General features: G+C 37.4%; 2 protein-coding genes across 2 annotated transcripts in view; one reads left to right on the top strand and one right to left on the bottom strand.

Annotated features, from left to right (window-relative positions):
* IFT74 (intraflagellar transport 74) overlaps positions 1-17643 on the bottom strand; it is a 38293-nt gene extending 20650 nt beyond the window's left edge. Inside the window, exons 1-9 of the mRNA XM_080363071.1 lie at positions 17600-17643; positions 16715-16855; positions 16134-16269; positions 15676-15724; positions 14757-14855; positions 14534-14594; positions 13998-14057; positions 12882-12943; positions 253-391 (exon numbers count right to left, since the gene is read on the bottom strand). Of these exons, the coding sequence (XP_080219197.1) occupies positions 253-391; positions 12882-12943; positions 13998-14057; positions 14534-14594; positions 14757-14855; positions 15676-15724; positions 16134-16269; positions 16715-16831 (723 nt within the window). The 5' untranslated portion in view covers positions 16832-16855; positions 17600-17643. The remainder of the gene's footprint in view (positions 1-252; positions 392-12881; positions 12944-13997; positions 14058-14533; positions 14595-14756; positions 14856-15675; positions 15725-16133; positions 16270-16714; positions 16856-17599) is intronic.
* LRRC19 (leucine rich repeat containing 19) lies at positions 4897-11510 on the top strand (the record flags this gene model as incomplete). Its single annotated transcript, XM_080363070.1, has 5 exons — positions 4897-4923; positions 7324-7416; positions 8972-9482; positions 9683-9892; positions 11179-11510. 5 exons carry the CDS (start codon positions 4897-4899, stop codon positions 11508-11510), a joined length of 1173 nt encoding a protein of 390 aa, XP_080219196.1.
* Positions 17644-17724: the final 81 nt, after the last annotated feature.

Genomic DNA, 17724 nt, shown 5'->3' with positions numbered 1-17724 from the left:
GTTTGCTTTTTACACATGATGAAACATCTGAGCACTACTATGGCTTTTCAAATCTGCATGTCAATCCCCAAATTCAAAAGGAAAATTATGAACATAAAAAAGTATTTGGTTTTAGTCAATTGCTCTATTTATTTTTTGGCATTTCTACAATTGATTAAGGTACCAGCAAGCTCTTTAACATTTGAATTGCATCTGGAACCAATGGAGCCAGACTGAGAAGCATTTTTGGTGAATACAATGAAACAAACCAACCTGTGAGAGTTTTTCATTTGCAGCCTTCATCTCTATGTATTTAGTTTGATCTTCCTGTGACATGTCTTTTATTATGTCTTCTGCTACAACCTTTTCACGCTCAATATCTTCTTCTACAGCCTGAATTAACTTTTCTATGCTGTAAAAACAGAACGTTTTTGTAACTTTTACTAGTTGATGTTTATTTTAAGCATCTGTATCAAAGTATTCCTTTGTCCAGATTTTGTTAAAAACAAGACCAGTTTCTCTTTTAGTGAATTTTCCTTTCAGCTAGGTTCTTCTAAGTAACTGCACTTTTCTGAATTTGGCTGCATGTTTTTCAGACGCTGTTTGCTCCAGAGCTGATAACAGTAGCAATGTTATGCAGAAGAGCCCCAGGTTTAGACTTGTTGCTATGGCAGCCAAGGTTACTGATAAATTTTGCACATCCCATAAGTGAGAAGGGCGTATTTCCAAGGAGGGATGGACAAAACAGGTTACTAAAATCGACCAACTAAGTATTCCATCCCATACATGTCATACACCGTAAGTGAGGGAACATGAGGGTCTCATTCTCTTCGACCACGGCCAGAATGTGAAGAGGACCCTGCCTGACATCCTTCAGCCTCACTGAAATGATTCTTTAGCACAAAACTCCACAGACTTCAAACAAAAAAAAAAAAAAAAAAAAAAGAAGTTACCTACTTGTATCTAATCCTCTTGGAGCTGGATTAGCTGCAAAAACATTCACACCACAGAACGCAGAAGATGAAGAACTATTTGCCCTTACAGTACCCACAGTGCTTTCCAACACTCCCACCTGTCTACCTGCATAGTCCCCAACACTGGCAAAAGTATAGTACACCCTCTTGATTGCTCTCAGTCAGTGAATTCCTGGAATAAGAACAGTCAGTTTGAAATAAAGAAGTTGGTGTGTGATTTGTGAATGCACATAAAGAAAACTTCTTATATGGATACAACGATTTGACTGTGCTGGATAAGAATCAGGTTACTTTATTCTAGCAATGAATCACTGGATTCCTTAAGAATGGAGAGAGGCTTCAGAGTTTAGGCGGTGTGGAGCTTCATAATCATGCAAGAATTAAGAAATTAGCCATTCCTGACATTCTTGATTTGCAACTTTAATCTGGTTAGGAAATCAATGGACTGCAACCATAAGTACTTCTCTGTCACTGCAGCTATAGTGAGCTACAAGTAAATGTATTAGCAGATTTATGTAAGGCATGAAGAGTTGTTCTGTTTCATGTATTGTCTGGTAATTTCTATGAAACTTTTAAAAGCTAGAAAATCAAATAATTTGAGAACATAGCTAAAAATAAAGCAAATTAACAGAAACTTCTGAGATCCTGAAGAGTATATCTTCCTTTCCTTCACAGTTCATGAGATTGTTTTAACTGTTTCCTTGTTTCCAGAGTGACTTTCGCTGTTAAGAATGACAAAATCAGCTGGACACCTTCCTTCAGGATTTATTTTTCTTCTATTTTTCAGTAACTCTTCCTGAGTTGCAAGATGCCAACAATTTTAATTGTGTAACTGACACTATTGGATCAATGATTGCTGCCAAGAACATCCTCAGGCTTAAAAGATGATGCAAAATAGTGGAACTGCACAAGGATAATCTCAGGGTAAGGGAATAAGGAAAACTTCATAGAAGCAGAGTAGAGATGATGTTGGAATGGACTTCTGAAGGTCATCTGGTCCAGCTCCACTACTCAAAGCACAGTCAGGTAGAGCAGGTTGTCAGGGTCTTGTTCAGACAGGTTTTCAGTATCTTGAAGGATGGCAACCCCACGACTTGTCCGTGCAATGTATTGATGTTTGGACACTCTTACAGAAAAAAAAAAAAGAAGTGTTTTTTCTAACATTTAAATGGAATTTCTTGTTCTTCAATTTGTGGCCATTGTCTCTTGTCCTGCCTTTTAGCCTCACTGAGAAGACACCAGCTCCATTTTTTTTTTTACTTCTGCCTGTCATGTTTTTACTTTGATAAGATATCCACTAAGCCTACTCCTCTAGACATTAAAAAATTCCATCTCCCTCAGCCTTTCCTCATAGTTTTCACTACCTCCAAGGAATTTTCAAAAGAGATTCAAAAATGTAACCAGTTTTCCAGCTGGCTTCAAGAAAGATCCATGATCTCCAGGAATCTGAAGATGTTAAGTAGAAATTCTGTCAGGTTAGCAACCCATGCTGTGAAGATGCTTTTGAATCTGATGATGAAGAAACAAAATGAAGTGAATTGCCACTTTCTGTGGTGAATTTGGAATGCACTGGGACTGCCGAAGAAACACTGGGTGGCTGTAACATGGTTGAGACCCCACCTGGAGTTTGGTGTCCAGATCTGGAGTTCTCAGTACAAGAAAGACATGACCTGTTGGAGAGTGGCCAGAGGAGGGCACAAAAATGATCAGAGGCTGGAACAGCTCTGCTGTGAGGACAGGCTGAGAGAGTTGGGGTTGGGGTTGTTCTGCCTGGAGAAGAGAAGGCTTCAGGGAGACCTTATTGTGGCCTTTCAGTACTTACAGGGGCCTATAAGAAAGATGGGGACAGACTTTTTTAGCAGGGCCTGTTGTCACAGGAAAATGGCTGATGGTTTTAAACTAAAGAATGGGAGATTCAGACTAAACACGAGGAAGAAATTTTTTACAATGAGGGTGGTGAAACACTGGTCCAGGTTGCCTAGAGAGGTGGTAGATGCCTCAACCCTGGAGATATTCCAAGACCAGGCTGGACGGGGCTCTGAGCAACCTGATCTGGGTGAAGATGTCCCTGCTCATGGCAGGGGAGTTGGACTAGATGATCTTTGAAGGTCCCTTCCAACCCAAACTATTCTATGATGATATCAAATGGAATACCCTCATGAGAGTGAAAAAGGTTTGTTCAGACGCAGTCCAAATAAGAGGCCTTTACTCTAAGTCCACCAGTTGTGAATGGACAATCACATTATGCTTGGTAGTGGAAAGGAGTAATTTTTTAAGTGAAGCATGTTCTTAAGCTGTGACAGTGGTTTGATTCAAGACCCTCTGGAAGGCATGAACCTGGTAGTTGGCAGGGAGCTTTCATATTACTTCTTTATTGGAGGCTCCTCATTCCTCAATCTGAGCCTACAAAAGCTGTTGCAAGGTCTCAGCAGTGACAGTTTCTCTCAATTAAGCCCAACTGAAGGCATGACAGAATAAAAAGAAACTGCAATGATGAATTCAAGAAAATGTTAAATTTGCTGATTTCCAAAATATGTATCAATACTAGATGTAATTCACCTGGAGGGACTGTCAGTAACAATCACAGGGAACTTGTCTTTCAGTACAAACACGGTGCCTTTTCCTGGAGATCATTGAAGCATCTAGGGAGGGAGAAAAGAACACTGCTAGCTACATGTCTCCTGTGTTCCAAAACACCATGTGGAAGCAGCTGCCACCATTGAGGGCAGTGATGTCTCCAGGGTCTGCTGGATTCTTCTCATCTATGCCTGAGACTGCAAGTATGCATGGCAGAGCAAGGAAAAAAAACATCGCCCCATAGATGTAAAATATGTGTGGACACTTTCACTGAGGCAAGTCTCCTTTTTAATGTGAGACGGACGCCTAGCTAAATCCTTTATGTGATCCAGTATGTCCTTGAGACTAGAAGTGTCTAACTTAGGTGTGATTCATCTTCTCTGGTAGAAATCTTTTGACAGAAGGTCAAAACTCAGTGATTTTCCAAGAGGCAATAAAAGCATCAGCAATGGTTGTCACAGGAAGACAACTAATTACCACAAGTAATTTGAAGACTACTGATGAAACCAAATTGGGGCTGAGGCTTGGAAAAGTTGCAGAATGTGCAGAGATATTAAGCAAAAAATCAAAGTGGCAACAACATCAAAGAGGAATAATAAAGTAAAATGGTTTCTACAGCCACATATTTGAAAGGAATGGAGAATGAGAGAAGACTGAACCGTCTTGTAGTCTGATGCTGTGCAAAATGGGCACCAATGCATGAAAAAATTTATTGAACGTAGTGCTTGTCTATCAATATAATCCCCTTTTCACCCTGAATATAGACATGAACTCAAATCGAAGCAAGTATCATTTGTTTTTAGAATTTCTTCCTGAATTATAGCCCATATAGCAGATGTCCTTAGCAGTTGTAATTCTTTGTAATAATGAGCTTTATGTACCACATCACACAGCTCCTCTGATGCTGATGTTTCTACGACACAAGAATTTCTTAACACAGACTTAGCTAACTACTAGAGACCTTTACTTCAGTATGCAAATATCTTGACATTTTCTTCATTTGATGACTGATGACTTAAAAAAATGCAAGTTTTCTTCTGTCTCCATCACTTCTTTAATTGACTATGACCCAACTTACTTGTAAATTCCCTGTGGCATTTTAACTCAGTTCTTCCTATATGATCTGGAACTTGACACTTGAGCATACTACTATTAGACTTCCCTATTGGCTGCAGAACCAATTAAATTCAAGATGATTATAAGAAGTTGCTCAACCTGGTCAATCTTTTGCTAAGGATCTTCTAGGTTTATTATTTTTTTTACACTGCCTGCTTATTCATCAGGTGCAAAGGTTGAACAAAAACAAAGTGCTGTTGCACCGTATTATTTCTTGTCAGTGCACTGCAAAATCTACACATATGTACATATGCTGCCTCTAAGAAGCAACAGAAAGGTAAGAACCTTGGCAGATCTTTTTCAAAATGTAGGCAAAGATTTATTAGTGTAATTTTGTTGCTAGACTCAAAACAAATACATCTGGAGATCTACATTAAAAGTGCAGGAATTACTATGAACCTTGAACATGCCAAGTTGTTAAGTAAATTCTACTTCAGTAGAAAGCCAGGGAACAGTCAGTTTCCTCTCTGAAAAGCAGACTACCAGACTATCTAAAGTCCATTACTTCCCCAAATCTGCCTTTTTCTTTACAAATGTAAGAAAAACAATAGGAATTACATTCCCATTAAATTATAACATTTTTTAAAGTTTTCAGGGGAAAACTTTTTAAGAAAATGCTTTTATTTACAAGGAAATGTCAAGGTATTACCAGTGTTCTGCCAGGCTCAGTTTCTTTCCAAAGCAATTACTTTAAACAGCAATCCTTAAAGTCTAGTTCTAGTAAACAGCTAAACTGTCACTAAAATTACAGATGCTTTCCTGTTCTTCTACTGATAATAAGGGTTCCCACAAACGTAATGTAGAAAATCAAATTTGTAAGAACCTCCGTAACTTTTCAGTAGAAACTAAAGTAAAAAGCAGGAACAATGTTTTTGACCTAGACATATGTAGTACGAATTTTTAGACAGGAAAGGATTTTTCAAGTCAATGGCATTCACTTCATTGAGACATATTAACTTTTTGCTTGAAGTTTTGAAAAACTTTTAAGTTAACTTTCATTTTCAATTTGATTGTTATTAACTTACAGACTGACTTTTAAACTAATATTTTAATATGTTTTCCCCACTCAATTAAAGACAGTCTTTTTAATCTGTAAATTACAATAGTACTATTATTCTGTGTTTCTAGATTGCTTGGTTAAGGCCCACTTGTTTCTGAACATCTTGAAAGTGATGTCTTTGAAGTCCAAGTAAGCCCCGAGATCCAACTGTTAATGTAGTCTACATCTGGAGTCCTCAAACTGCATCATGTTTTCCACTAGGAAAATACAAACTGGCTCCAAAAATTATGAAGGCCACCAGTACTGCCATGGACAAGAGCAACACCTGATGCAGAATATAACACCACACTGGCTGTTGCTGCTAGTACCCCTTGTCCCTGTCACTGATAATGTCTAACAAAAAGGTTTATGAACTCTTTTTGTATTTAATGTAAATTTCAGACAGCAGTAGAAAAGCACAATAGATCAGAACAGTGTTAAGTGGCATTTACCTTCTTCTTTCTAAGAAGCTAGTAAGTTTCCAGGATGATTCAGCTGGGTGAATAAGGTCAGTACTCAGACATACAAATGTACAGAAGCAATCAATTAGACTTGAGCAATTTGTTCTGTGACCTCATTTACTCCATACTGATCAAAGGCCTCCTTAGCACTCTGTTTAAGGATTGGTGGAATTTAAGGAATCTGGCTGGCTGTCTATATTTAGCATTGTTCGTGCAATTGAGCTTCCTTATGTAATCTCCCCCTTTTTCTATATTAAATTCAGTGAATAATCTCCACAGCTCAAGTTATAATACAATAAGCACTTGTAAACAAGTATCTTACACCTTATCTTTTGAGTCTTTTTTTAACCTGGAAGACAGGAATCTGGGAAGGACATACTGAGGTTCACTTAGCCCACTGTCCTTCCTCTTCAGATGCTTAAGAAAAAGTGTAAAAACAAAGGGACAATCTACCTTTTACAAAACACTTTAATTTAAGTGTGAAATAAACAAGGACTGATTTAACATCTTATAGAGATGGTTTAACATTCACGTTCAAAATTAGTAGATCTTGCAAATAATGCCTAATTCAAAGAGGACACATAAGTGACACTTTCTCTGAGAGAAGTTAATGTCATACCATTTGTCATATGATCTATGTTATACTATGTATAAGAAAGAGATTACAATATCAATCTACTAACTAAAAATGCAAAAACTCCCTGCTTAATAACTTATGTAAGAACATAAATCTGACTGGATAAACCAACAATTAATCTAGTGCAACAACAGAAATTATTTAGAAAGCACAGAAGCCTAAATATTTTCTGCAGTTTACTCCTATCATAGTCTTCCAGTACCCATAACTGCTTTAATAGGAATATTAATGAGTACATCCTGGCCTATTAATTTTATCTATTTATGAAACTGTTGTCTACTAATTTGTCCAATCAATCCCTTTAGTATTTGCTAATACAGTCTACTCACTGCATTTTAGGTTTGGGTCGATTAAGTGAAAGCTGCATGCATTAATTCTGATAACCTATGTTTTGCCTCTTAATTTTGCATTTAGTAACACCTATGTAGAACAAAATCCATTAAATTGTCATGGAAAGAACAGTATCTATTAATTTGGTGAACTACCACTAGGGAAGGCACTGGTATTCTGGTCTTGGACAAAAGTGCTGTTTTTTGCTAGGCTCTAAACATGAAACTCTCTTGGCTTCTGATCTGGGCTGGAACACTCTTTCTGAATTCAGTCACTGCTGACTGCAATAGTACTTCTCAAATGGTAAGTTTTATGTGTATGTAAATGTTCTTACTTTTGAAAGATACACTAGAAGCTAAATGCATTTAAAAAACTACCTTGTAAACATAAAATTCCCAAAGGAAGAAGCACATAGAGACAAACAAGAAGACATGGTTTTCCACACAGTGGACAACTAGCTGCTAACAGTCATTTTAAGTGGGTAAATAACACTGAAACATATTAGAGATGGTTTTATATTTCAGTTAAATCTCTTTGTAGACAACAGTAGTGCCTCCTTTATCTTTTTGGAAATGAACTAAAAAGCAACAGTTATGTAGACACAGTGAACTACTGCTCCACTTAGAAAGATTCATTGAATTAGTACTTGCGCAACTCAGGTCCAAATGTATGTAAGACATTTTGAAAGTTATTTTTCAGTGATTAATTTAGTGGATTTTGTATGCATTGGGGAATGGAGGAGAAGGAAGAAGTCTTGATTAGCAGTTAAGCGATAAAACTATTTGCTCTGACTCACTGCCTACAGGTCTGGTACTGCATCTACTGCTTGTTCATCTTTGGGACAAACATGAAAAACAACAAAAAACCCCCACACACTGGGTGTATACCATGTAGAAGAAGCACTTCACCGACATGTGTTTTAAAATAAGCTATCTAGACTCAATCTGGTCACAGCATTAACAAGCTGAACAGAGTCTACTTATTTAGGAAGAGGTATAATACAAATAATCTGTTTCCAGTACTTCCAGTACTTTCCTTTAAGGACAGTTCAAGTATGTTGAAACTGAATGGTAGTCTGCAATGATGTATAGATTCACATATACAGAAATCTACTATTTTTGGAACAAAAAATGTTTCAACGTGTTGAGAGTAAACACTCTCAAGCCTGAAAAGACTGCAGCTATGCTAAACTTCAACCCAGACAAACAAAATGAAGTGGTATATATATATATATAAAAGCATATACATAGAGTACATATATAAGCATATCTGTATATAGCGTATATAAAAATGCTAAATATATAAAAATATATACTTAATGTTTTGTTGAAGGTCTGTTCCAAAGATGTTTTTAAAGAGTAAACATAGCTGGTTTTAAAACAAAACAGTATATTTGAAAAAGCATACTTGTATTGATTTTCAGCCTTGAATTGACTTCCTCTAAGACACCTTCTTTCCAGATTATGTGGGAGAGGAATAATTTTCTACCCAGCCAATCTGCTCACAGAATTCTAAAGCAGATAGCCCTACTGATTCCAAAATAGCATGCCAAACTGGCTATATTCTGGATGATCATTACATAAAGAGCCTTGCATCTCAAACAGTTTAAGCACTAAGTGATCTGGAACTTTAAGTCTCAATATACTAGGAGGATTCATTCCCCTGTATCACCAGACTATGAGCATATTAAGGAACACAAATAAAATGGCATGAAGAGCCGTAGAACTCTTCTTTTAAAATGCTGGCATTAAAAAATACAGGAAAGATTTTTCATGCCCTTAATAGTCATTGCTGAGACACTTTAATCACCAGAACTTTCCTATAGTATTTAATTGTTGTAATTCTCTTTTTTCCACAGGTCACTTGTGAGGAGTCTGGAAAGAACCTCTCTAATATCCCCACTAACCTTTTCCAAAATGTTACTAACTTAAGCCTGAAAAATAACAAAATCACTTTAAAAGATAGTGACAAAGATATTCTTCAAAGTTTTATTAACCTCACTGAACTCTATCTAAATGAAAACGCGATTACTCTACTGTATAATAACAGCTTCTGCAATCTGACAAAACTCATAATTCTGGATATCAGCAACAATCAGATTAGCACAGTTCATAAAGCAGCGTTTGCAGGATTAAATCAACTGTTAGTGTTGAATCTATCCTATAACATGATTACTCAACTAGATTCAGGTGTATTTACCTCCCTAAACAGTCTGACTGTTCTAAACCTACACTATAATTTGCTGAAATCTTTTGCTATAAAATCATCTTTGAAATTGATTAAAATTGTTTTAGCTGGAAACCCTTGGACTTGCTCCTGTGACCTCCTTGATTTACAGATCAGGTTAACTGCCTCTGGAGTGACAATTGGTAAGTGTTGCTAAGGGCAGCAGTTGATGCTCATTTACATCAAGTAGCCTTATCTTGGTTTTTTTTTTTTCCCTGACCTGGATAATATTCACCATCAACATATTTTGTAGTAATACCTTAGTTGTCCATGAGGATTTTTTGGACTAGAGTGCCAATTAATTACCAGTATCTCACAACCTTTCCACTGGTCACATTCACAGAAAATGAAAACAACACTACATGTACTTTTCCAAACACCGAGGAAAGATTCTCCATCCAGACAGCAGCCATCCTACTAGCTGACTGCAAAACTCAAAAAGCTTCCTTAGAAAACACTATCACTTCCACTTCTGCCGTTAAGCTTAGAAGGAGTGCCTTACTAACAACTCTGACTCCAAAAAACATCACTGGAAACAATGGAACACATGCAGGTAATATATCAATGTTTTGCTTTGCTGCTTACAAGCTGTTTGATTTGCTGGTCCATGATTCCATACTGTTTTGTATTCCTAGTACACTGTAATTCTTCCATAAAAGCTTGAGCTATGGAGCAAGAATACTTCCAGGTTTTGGTAGACTAGACACATTGTGGTGAATTTTAAGCTCTGCTGAATAAATGTTAAAAACAGATAAACCACACCTGAGTTCTCAAATGGTTGTACAAACTGATGACACAATTTCAAAGGGCTGAAATTTAGATAATTGTCCAGATCTCTTCCTAACAGAAACAGACAAGTACCTTTAAAAAAAATCAATTACTTCTTCCAAACTAACTGCTTTCTAGATATAGTTGTCTTCTTAAAATGTGAGTAAGCTTATTAATTTTATTCCTGCCCTCAACTCTGTTCAGTGGAAAGGACGTAGATGTGCCTATCCCATATTCTTGGAAAATTTCAATGACAGTCTGCTTACTTCTCTTCATCTTTTGACATTAAATCCAGCATCGCTCTGTAATACTCTAGCTTTTCTTTTGGTAAAGTTTTTTTTTTCTTTCTTTCTTTTTACATGCAAATTTATGTTGTACTCCACTCTTCTATAATGAAAAGATTTACTTCTAGCTCCTGGCCAACGCAAAAGAAATATCAGTCTCTAGGCACATACACAAATTGTAAGCCATCACTGCCACATGCTTCTGCTGTAGCAGCTGTAATGATTTTAGGACAGTGGCCAGCACACGAAACCAGCTTATACATAAAGACTACTGGCAACTACAGTCTGTTGAAACTTTTATTATAAAAGAAATACAATTGAAAGGATACGTCAAAGAAAAGATGTAATATTTTAGGGTGTGGACATCACCACCATGCAGAAATTTAAGCCTGGAAAATAGAATTTGAAGTCAATTACTGATTTTTTTTTTCCAAAGCCCAATCTTGGAATTTCAATTTTGAAAAAAAAGACTATTTGATCTTTTAGATGTCCTCAGAACTTTATCTGAGTTCTAAACTATTATTTTTTTATAAATATGCATGGTGGATTTATATTGCTAGGTAATATGAGATGTATATGCAGTGTTGGTCTATATGATGTTATTGGCTCCCCAATAGCATAGCAATAACACTCTACTAAAGCTTTTGAGACACTGTATAACTGCCTGTCACTATTTATTTTACGAGTTCTCAATTTAACTACAAAAAAAAAAAAATAAATCAAAGAGTTCTTGCTGGTATTTCTCACAAAAATTACTCTTTTTTTTTTTTCTGTCTGTTTTTTAAAGAGTTACCACGTCTTGGCAAAAGCTGGACCTTCCTAGCAGGTGTCCTAGGGTTTGTCCTAAGCACTACGCTTCTGATTTTTACTGCTATAAAATGCCCAACATGGTATCAACATCTGATCAGCTACCGTCACCGTCGTCTGGAAGAACGTGACTCAGAGATGTTTGAACAGGAGTTCTCAGCTGACATGAGCTCTTCCCCTACAGTATCGGGTACAGACAATGAAGATGCCACAGTAATATTTGAGAAAATTCATGCATTTGTGCCTGGGGAAGATGGATTTATTGAGGATAAATATATAGATATAGACTCTTATGTAACTGAGGAGAGTTAATGTCTTAAACAATGGATGATGAACTGACTTATGACTTATGAAAACTGTAAGTGCACTTGTACGTCTTACACTACTGAAGTACAATACAAAATGAAGCTAAGAAGTCCCATCTCCTTTCATCTTGTCAAATCCATAACAAGGTATTACCACATGAATTATGAAGCTAGAGAATGTGGTGATGTGCATGCATTAGTATCACAACAAATAGTTCAAGACATGCAAAAAATACTCGTAATCCACCTTTTATAAAATCTAATTGGTTATTTATGGTGAGGGGCAGAGCTTACTGTATACTGCTCATCATGAACCAGTCTTTACCAAGTACCTTGTGAAGCTGGCACTGTCATTGATGCTTTAATTGGGAAAAAGTCCAGAAAGCACAAGCAAGTTCTCTAAAATGCTGAAGCAGACCAGACCAGAGTGAGGACTAAATCCAAATCAATGGTGTCACAGCTCAGTAGTCTAGTAGGCAAAACTAACACAATCAGAGCAGAGCATTTGGGTTTTTTTTCACCTGCATTAGCAGAGCAAGAAACACCAATCGCTCCATTCTCTTAAACGTGTCTACATACAGTCCAGACATAAATTATCACTACTGCATATCTAATGTCTTTATGTCTTAATTTGCCACTGAACCAAGTTTTTTCTCTTAATATTTCCTTAACATTTAAAAATGCATTCAGAGATAGACACATTTGCGATGTTGAAAACTGCAGTATTAGTGAAAAGAGACTTATTATTAAGTTTGGGTTGGACTAGATGACCTTTGAAGGTCCCTTCCAACCCAAACTATTCTATGATAAATGGTAAACCATTTTAAAAATTGCTTACTTTACATAAAATCTCGTAATTGACATCGCTCTTTCTGGCAACAAGCAGGACCCTCTTTCTCTTGTACCTAGATTAAACATATCAGAAACTCACCCTCTCAGCCTATCACTACACAAGCTGACACATTCTTACTGCAAACATCTCACTGTCCTCTTCTTCCCCTCCACACACCCATACTCTAGCAGCCAGAATTCTCTGTTCCAGTGCCCACTTCTGCTGGCTTTCCCCACTCTGCTACTCTGTAACACAACCTCCAAAACTCAGAACCTTGACAGCAAGTTATCAAGAGACTAGAGTCTTCACAGACACCTAACTCCTCCTGGATGACATGGTAAGTATCACCACAGCATTTACTCAGAGTTTAAAACCGGAAACTCCAGCTGCAGCCTGGCAGTGATGTATCACCTTGAAATTGCCCAGGTGTCACTTGTGGCATGCATTGCACTGTTAAGGAACTTCTGAATTTCATAATACCTTGATTTTGCCAAGCTCAGTTATGATTTTTAAACCTTTGGAAAAGCATATACTTCATGTACTTACGCCTGTCTTTCTGTGAATATTTTATCCACGCTCTGAGCGTCTCGGTCATTCTGAACCTTCAACTTAAAAAAAAAAAAAAAAAATCTTTTGATATAATATATGATACAGATTTTAAACACAACTTAGAAGTTTGCTTTAAATGAACAAGAGGATGCTCAGAATGCAGTAGAGGAAGGAGCAGCAGAAGTCCCCTGCTCCAGGGGTTTTTTGCAGTTGATACTCAGGAAAGACCTTCAGAAATTGCGGTCTTCCACTGGAAACCAAAGGAAGTAAGATGGCATCTTTCGTTTGAAAAAGAAATATAATCAAGTTTGTAACAAATCAGTTTAACTAACTATTACTGTAGGATCTATTCCTGGAATACTTAGTAAAATACTCTTTAAGACTACAAACAAAATTAAAATCTAACACTTGCAAAGCATTCTTCTCTTTATGACACAGACATTGTGACTTTATTTTTCAATCAAATGTAGGGGAAAAAATGGTTTGACTGAGAAATACTCCGGTGGTATTTCAAGGTACCAAAATAACCTTTCCTAAGGCTAGTTTATTTTGCTTATGGACAAAGTGATAATAAGAAATGAAACATGCTTAATACAATTCACAGCTTAATATTTAGAGGAATACTCTTCGTTATGAAATAAAGAAAGGAAGAACAAAGCCCATAGATTTTATGGTTGGCCATGGCAAAGACCTGTTTAATATTTATTACAATGGAGTAATTTAAAAGGCAGATGAAAAAAGAGAACTAAATTTCCTGACCAGGCAGCTCTACAATGCCGTGCAGTCTAGTGAATTTGCTTTTCATAGGACTACTGTTTTATGCTTCCCAGTCAAATAAAGGATACATTTTAACACTCATCATTTGAGTTGGGATGGCGGCCTTCTCTAACCTAAAACACAGAAAACTATCACGGGGCTGTTAATGCAACACTTCAGACAATTGTCTCACTACAAACATGCTGCCAATATTATGGTCAGTATTTTTTAGCCAGAAAAAATGTGTAAGTTTTAAGTTAGTGCTATGCTTTTTTATATATGTCATACGTTGGAAGCACCAAGTACACAACACACATCACTTCACTGTTCAAATATAGCAAATATCTTAATTCTTACCATATTGTAATCTCGAATCACCTCTGCCGTATCTGTATTGGTGTTAAGTATATCCACAACCTGAAATGAGACAGAATTCCAACCTGTTACTGCTCTCCTTTTTTAAAATACATACAACAACTAAAAAATCATCACACAAATAGGTAGCAACTCACAAAGAGCTCATGAAAACATAGAAATTTTCTGTTATTGCAAACTGAAAAAACATTATTTGGGAATCTTAATAGATTACATGTAGTTTTCAGAGGTAATCATCATTATATATAGTTGTACAAAACCCACAAATATTATGCAGAAGTGGTTTCTTAAATCTATGTACAACCACTTCTCCTAATGTATAGTATACTTCCTTTTTTCTTTTATGTTTCCCTTAGTTTCCATCTTTTCCTCTTCCAATAGCTGAATAAAAAGCACTGTTAACCTGCACATTTTTAAAAGAGAAAAGGCAGTAAAAAAGATGCTGAAGTAAAGCAAAAGCAGTACAAAGTAAATGTGAGAAAGAAGAGCATTCAGTATCAAATGTGATAGCAGCATACCATGTTGTAGTCTGCTAGCTGACCTTGAAATTCTTTGATTTCACCAGCTAAAGCCTCTGCCCTAAATACAAAACAAAAAACCAAACTTAAGATGGGAAAATTCATATATGTAAAAATAAAATAATGAAAGAATTATTTAATGGTTCCTTGAAGCCTGCACAATACCAGAGAATAGTCTTGTGACTGATAAAGTTAGCACTGTATTAGCTGCAGTACATCTCACCTTTTTTCATAGGTCAAATAGGCAGAGTTCTCTTGCTTGTACATTTCTACTTCTTCCTGCAGCTTGTTAATTTCTGCTGTGAGCTCATTTGTTTTGCTTCTGAAAAAAATAAACAAAAAGAATCATTAATATTTGAATTTAGAACTAAAACACACATAGAAGATAAATTATATTTTACTATAAGAGATGTGCAATCAGAATCCCTTTCTTACACTGCACTGTTTCAAATCAGTATTTCAAGTAAGTGCTGGATAGCTGAGGAAAATAGCAGAGTAGTTGTATCAGATAAAGTCCTAAGTAGTTCTTGGAAAACCTGGATATGAAATGTTTTAATTAGCTTTTTATCTCTGAGGGTGAAACAGATTAGAATTATTCTCAAATAGGAAAAAAAAATCATGGTAACACTTCACAGAAAGTGGATATCATCCATAGTTAAAATGACATCTTTTAGGAGGGTTTATTCAATACTGCAGTATGATCCACTGACAAAGCAGCACATGAAATACAGTTTCTGCAAGGCTTTGCCTTCATCAGCATTAGCTCAATGGATAATCCAAGCAAACCACCTGAAGTTTACAATAAAAAGGGCTTAGTTTGTGATGGAGCTATCAAACCTATCCAGCGTTAGGGTGGAAACTCAGAATCAGTGACCCTCCTGTCAGTAACACTGTGGGATTGCATTTAAGTCAGCAAGCTTAATATTAAAATTTCAAAGGAATCTACTTGTACTCGGACATAAGCATATGATTCCTTTTCTCCTACAAACCATATGAAAAATGACCTTAACTCTTATAAGAGAACAGATTTCATTATAACTGAACACCGCTTATCCTACGCTACTGTTAAGCACAACAAACAATGTCAGAAAGGGAACAGAGCATTAAACCTTTTGCAGTTTGAATGTGTTGTTAAGACATACCTCAGCAGTCCAAGGTAATATGTTTTATCCATTATCTGCCTCTGAGGACCTGGCAAAGGAGAATAAGATGAAATTTTACTAGAAAACCTCCTTATTTTAATGAACTGTAAATTATGAAAACAATCTGTACAATGTGCAGGCAGAGAGCTGTCATCTTCTCAGTGTTCTTAAATCAGATTTTGGCTTATTTAAAGAAACAAAGGCAGAAATTAATTTTAAACTGTTGTGAATATAAACATTACTTTTCCAGCTATACAGCTACTATATAACATAGTATTTTAATTATTCTGCAGTGACAAGACACCATTTGATGCTGTAAAGTTCCTTTTTCCTACTCTTATTAATCATATATATTAATTCTGCAGTTTATTCACCTATGAAAAGTTTTCCTTTAAAAACCTAAAGAATTATTTAAAAAGTTTACAGACACCTTGATGGCTATTTTCAGTAAAAAGTACCTTTCACTGCAGTTTTCATTCCACTTAATCCCTGTTGAGTCACTGGACGGTCTGCAACTTTAATCTGAGATGATAAGACTCCTACAGTAGTCGAAGAACCACCACGAGAAACAGGTCTCGATGTACTAGGAGGCATCTATAAAAACAAACAAAAAAACACCCCGACAAACCTCCCAACTCTGAATTATGAATTTATTATCCTTATGCAATTACCAAAGCCATTAAAAACTTAAGTTAGTCTCTATACTGTTCCTATAAGAATCTTTTGGCATTTACATCTCTTCGGGTAAACAAAGCTCCAGTCAAATGCTCACTGCAGAAGGGTAAGGGATTACTTTCGAGCAGCTGCTCACTATTCCCTCTGTCCACAGCATCAATGGTATTAAGGTCTCCCAGGTGAACCCTTGATACAAGACCTCCTTGACCCCTTTTGGTCAAAATTAGAAAATAAAAATCTCTCCAAAATGAAAATCTTAAAATTCTTCCTGAGAAATCATCACTCTGGTCACGTTACCAAAACAAACAAACAAAAAGATAAAAATCTATATATACTGAAGTTAATATCAACTTCTTTAACATACCCCTGTTCCTATTCTGGCTGCTGATGGAGCCCTTGATGAAGAGGTAGGCCTTGTGGTCAGACTTATTCCTGCTCTTGAAGAAGGACGAGTTATTGGAGGTCTGTGACTGCTGGCCATATTGTTTCCCTTTTGAACTTCTCCCTGGAAAGAAGGATAGAAATACTCACTTAATTTGCACAAACTACCAGAGATCAGCTCTTTAAAGTTTAATTCTTCCCCCTGTTAAAAGTTCAGTTTTCTTAAGAAACTGCCAAAGCACTTCCTTGCTGGAAAAGCATGGTAGGAGACACAGTGTTCAGAAAGGACCAGAGAAGGTCCTTCAGTAAGGGGAGACAGCAGTCTGTCTTCAGTGATCAGTCAGTCCCCAGTTCATATTGTTAAACAGGTAATCCCTGCTAACTCTTGTGGCTTTTAGTGTTTCAGCATCTGCCCGTGAATTCAAGTCTGTCATGAAACACTGCAGAAGCGAAGAGCTGTTACAGATATCCATTTAGGTTTTCTGGAGACAGTCCTGCAGGCGTCACCAGACACCAATGCAAACCCAGACTGTGCCAGCCCTGGCAAGCCCCGGCAGCCTCCATCAGTCCCTCAGCAGCTCCTCCCCGGACGCAGCCGGGGGGTCGTTGAAACTGCCAGGCAGTTGCTCGAAGGGGCCTGTGAGGTGGTGGAACTGTTGGCCATGACACAAACAGGCGGGAAGTTCCCCTGTTCCCTGAAGCGACACAAACCCCCGCGCCCCCCGCACCAGACCGGCTGAGGGCGCCTGCAGCCGAGGAGGCGCGGAGGTCGCAGCGCCCACGGCCCCTACCCCAGAAGCGGGAAGCCCCGCGGAGCCGCAGCCAGCCGCGGGCTCCGCTTCCCGGGGCAGCAGCCCCGTCCCCTCACCGGAGGCCTCAAAGGCAGAAGCCACCGCAGGCGACCAAGCCCGTATCGCAGCAACCGCACCGCGCCGCGCCCGCTATCGCGAGATTTGGGAATCTCTTTCCGGCCGCCCGGAGCCTGCAGACACT

The sequence above is a fragment of the Nesoenas mayeri genome (genome assembly GCF_963082525.1).
Source record: "Nesoenas mayeri genome assembly, chromosome: Z".
Classification (NCBI taxonomy): Eukaryota; Metazoa; Chordata; class Aves; order Columbiformes; family Columbidae; genus Nesoenas; species Nesoenas mayeri.
Note: the sequence above shows the minus strand (reverse complement) of the source record. Positions and strands in the feature narration are given on the sequence as shown.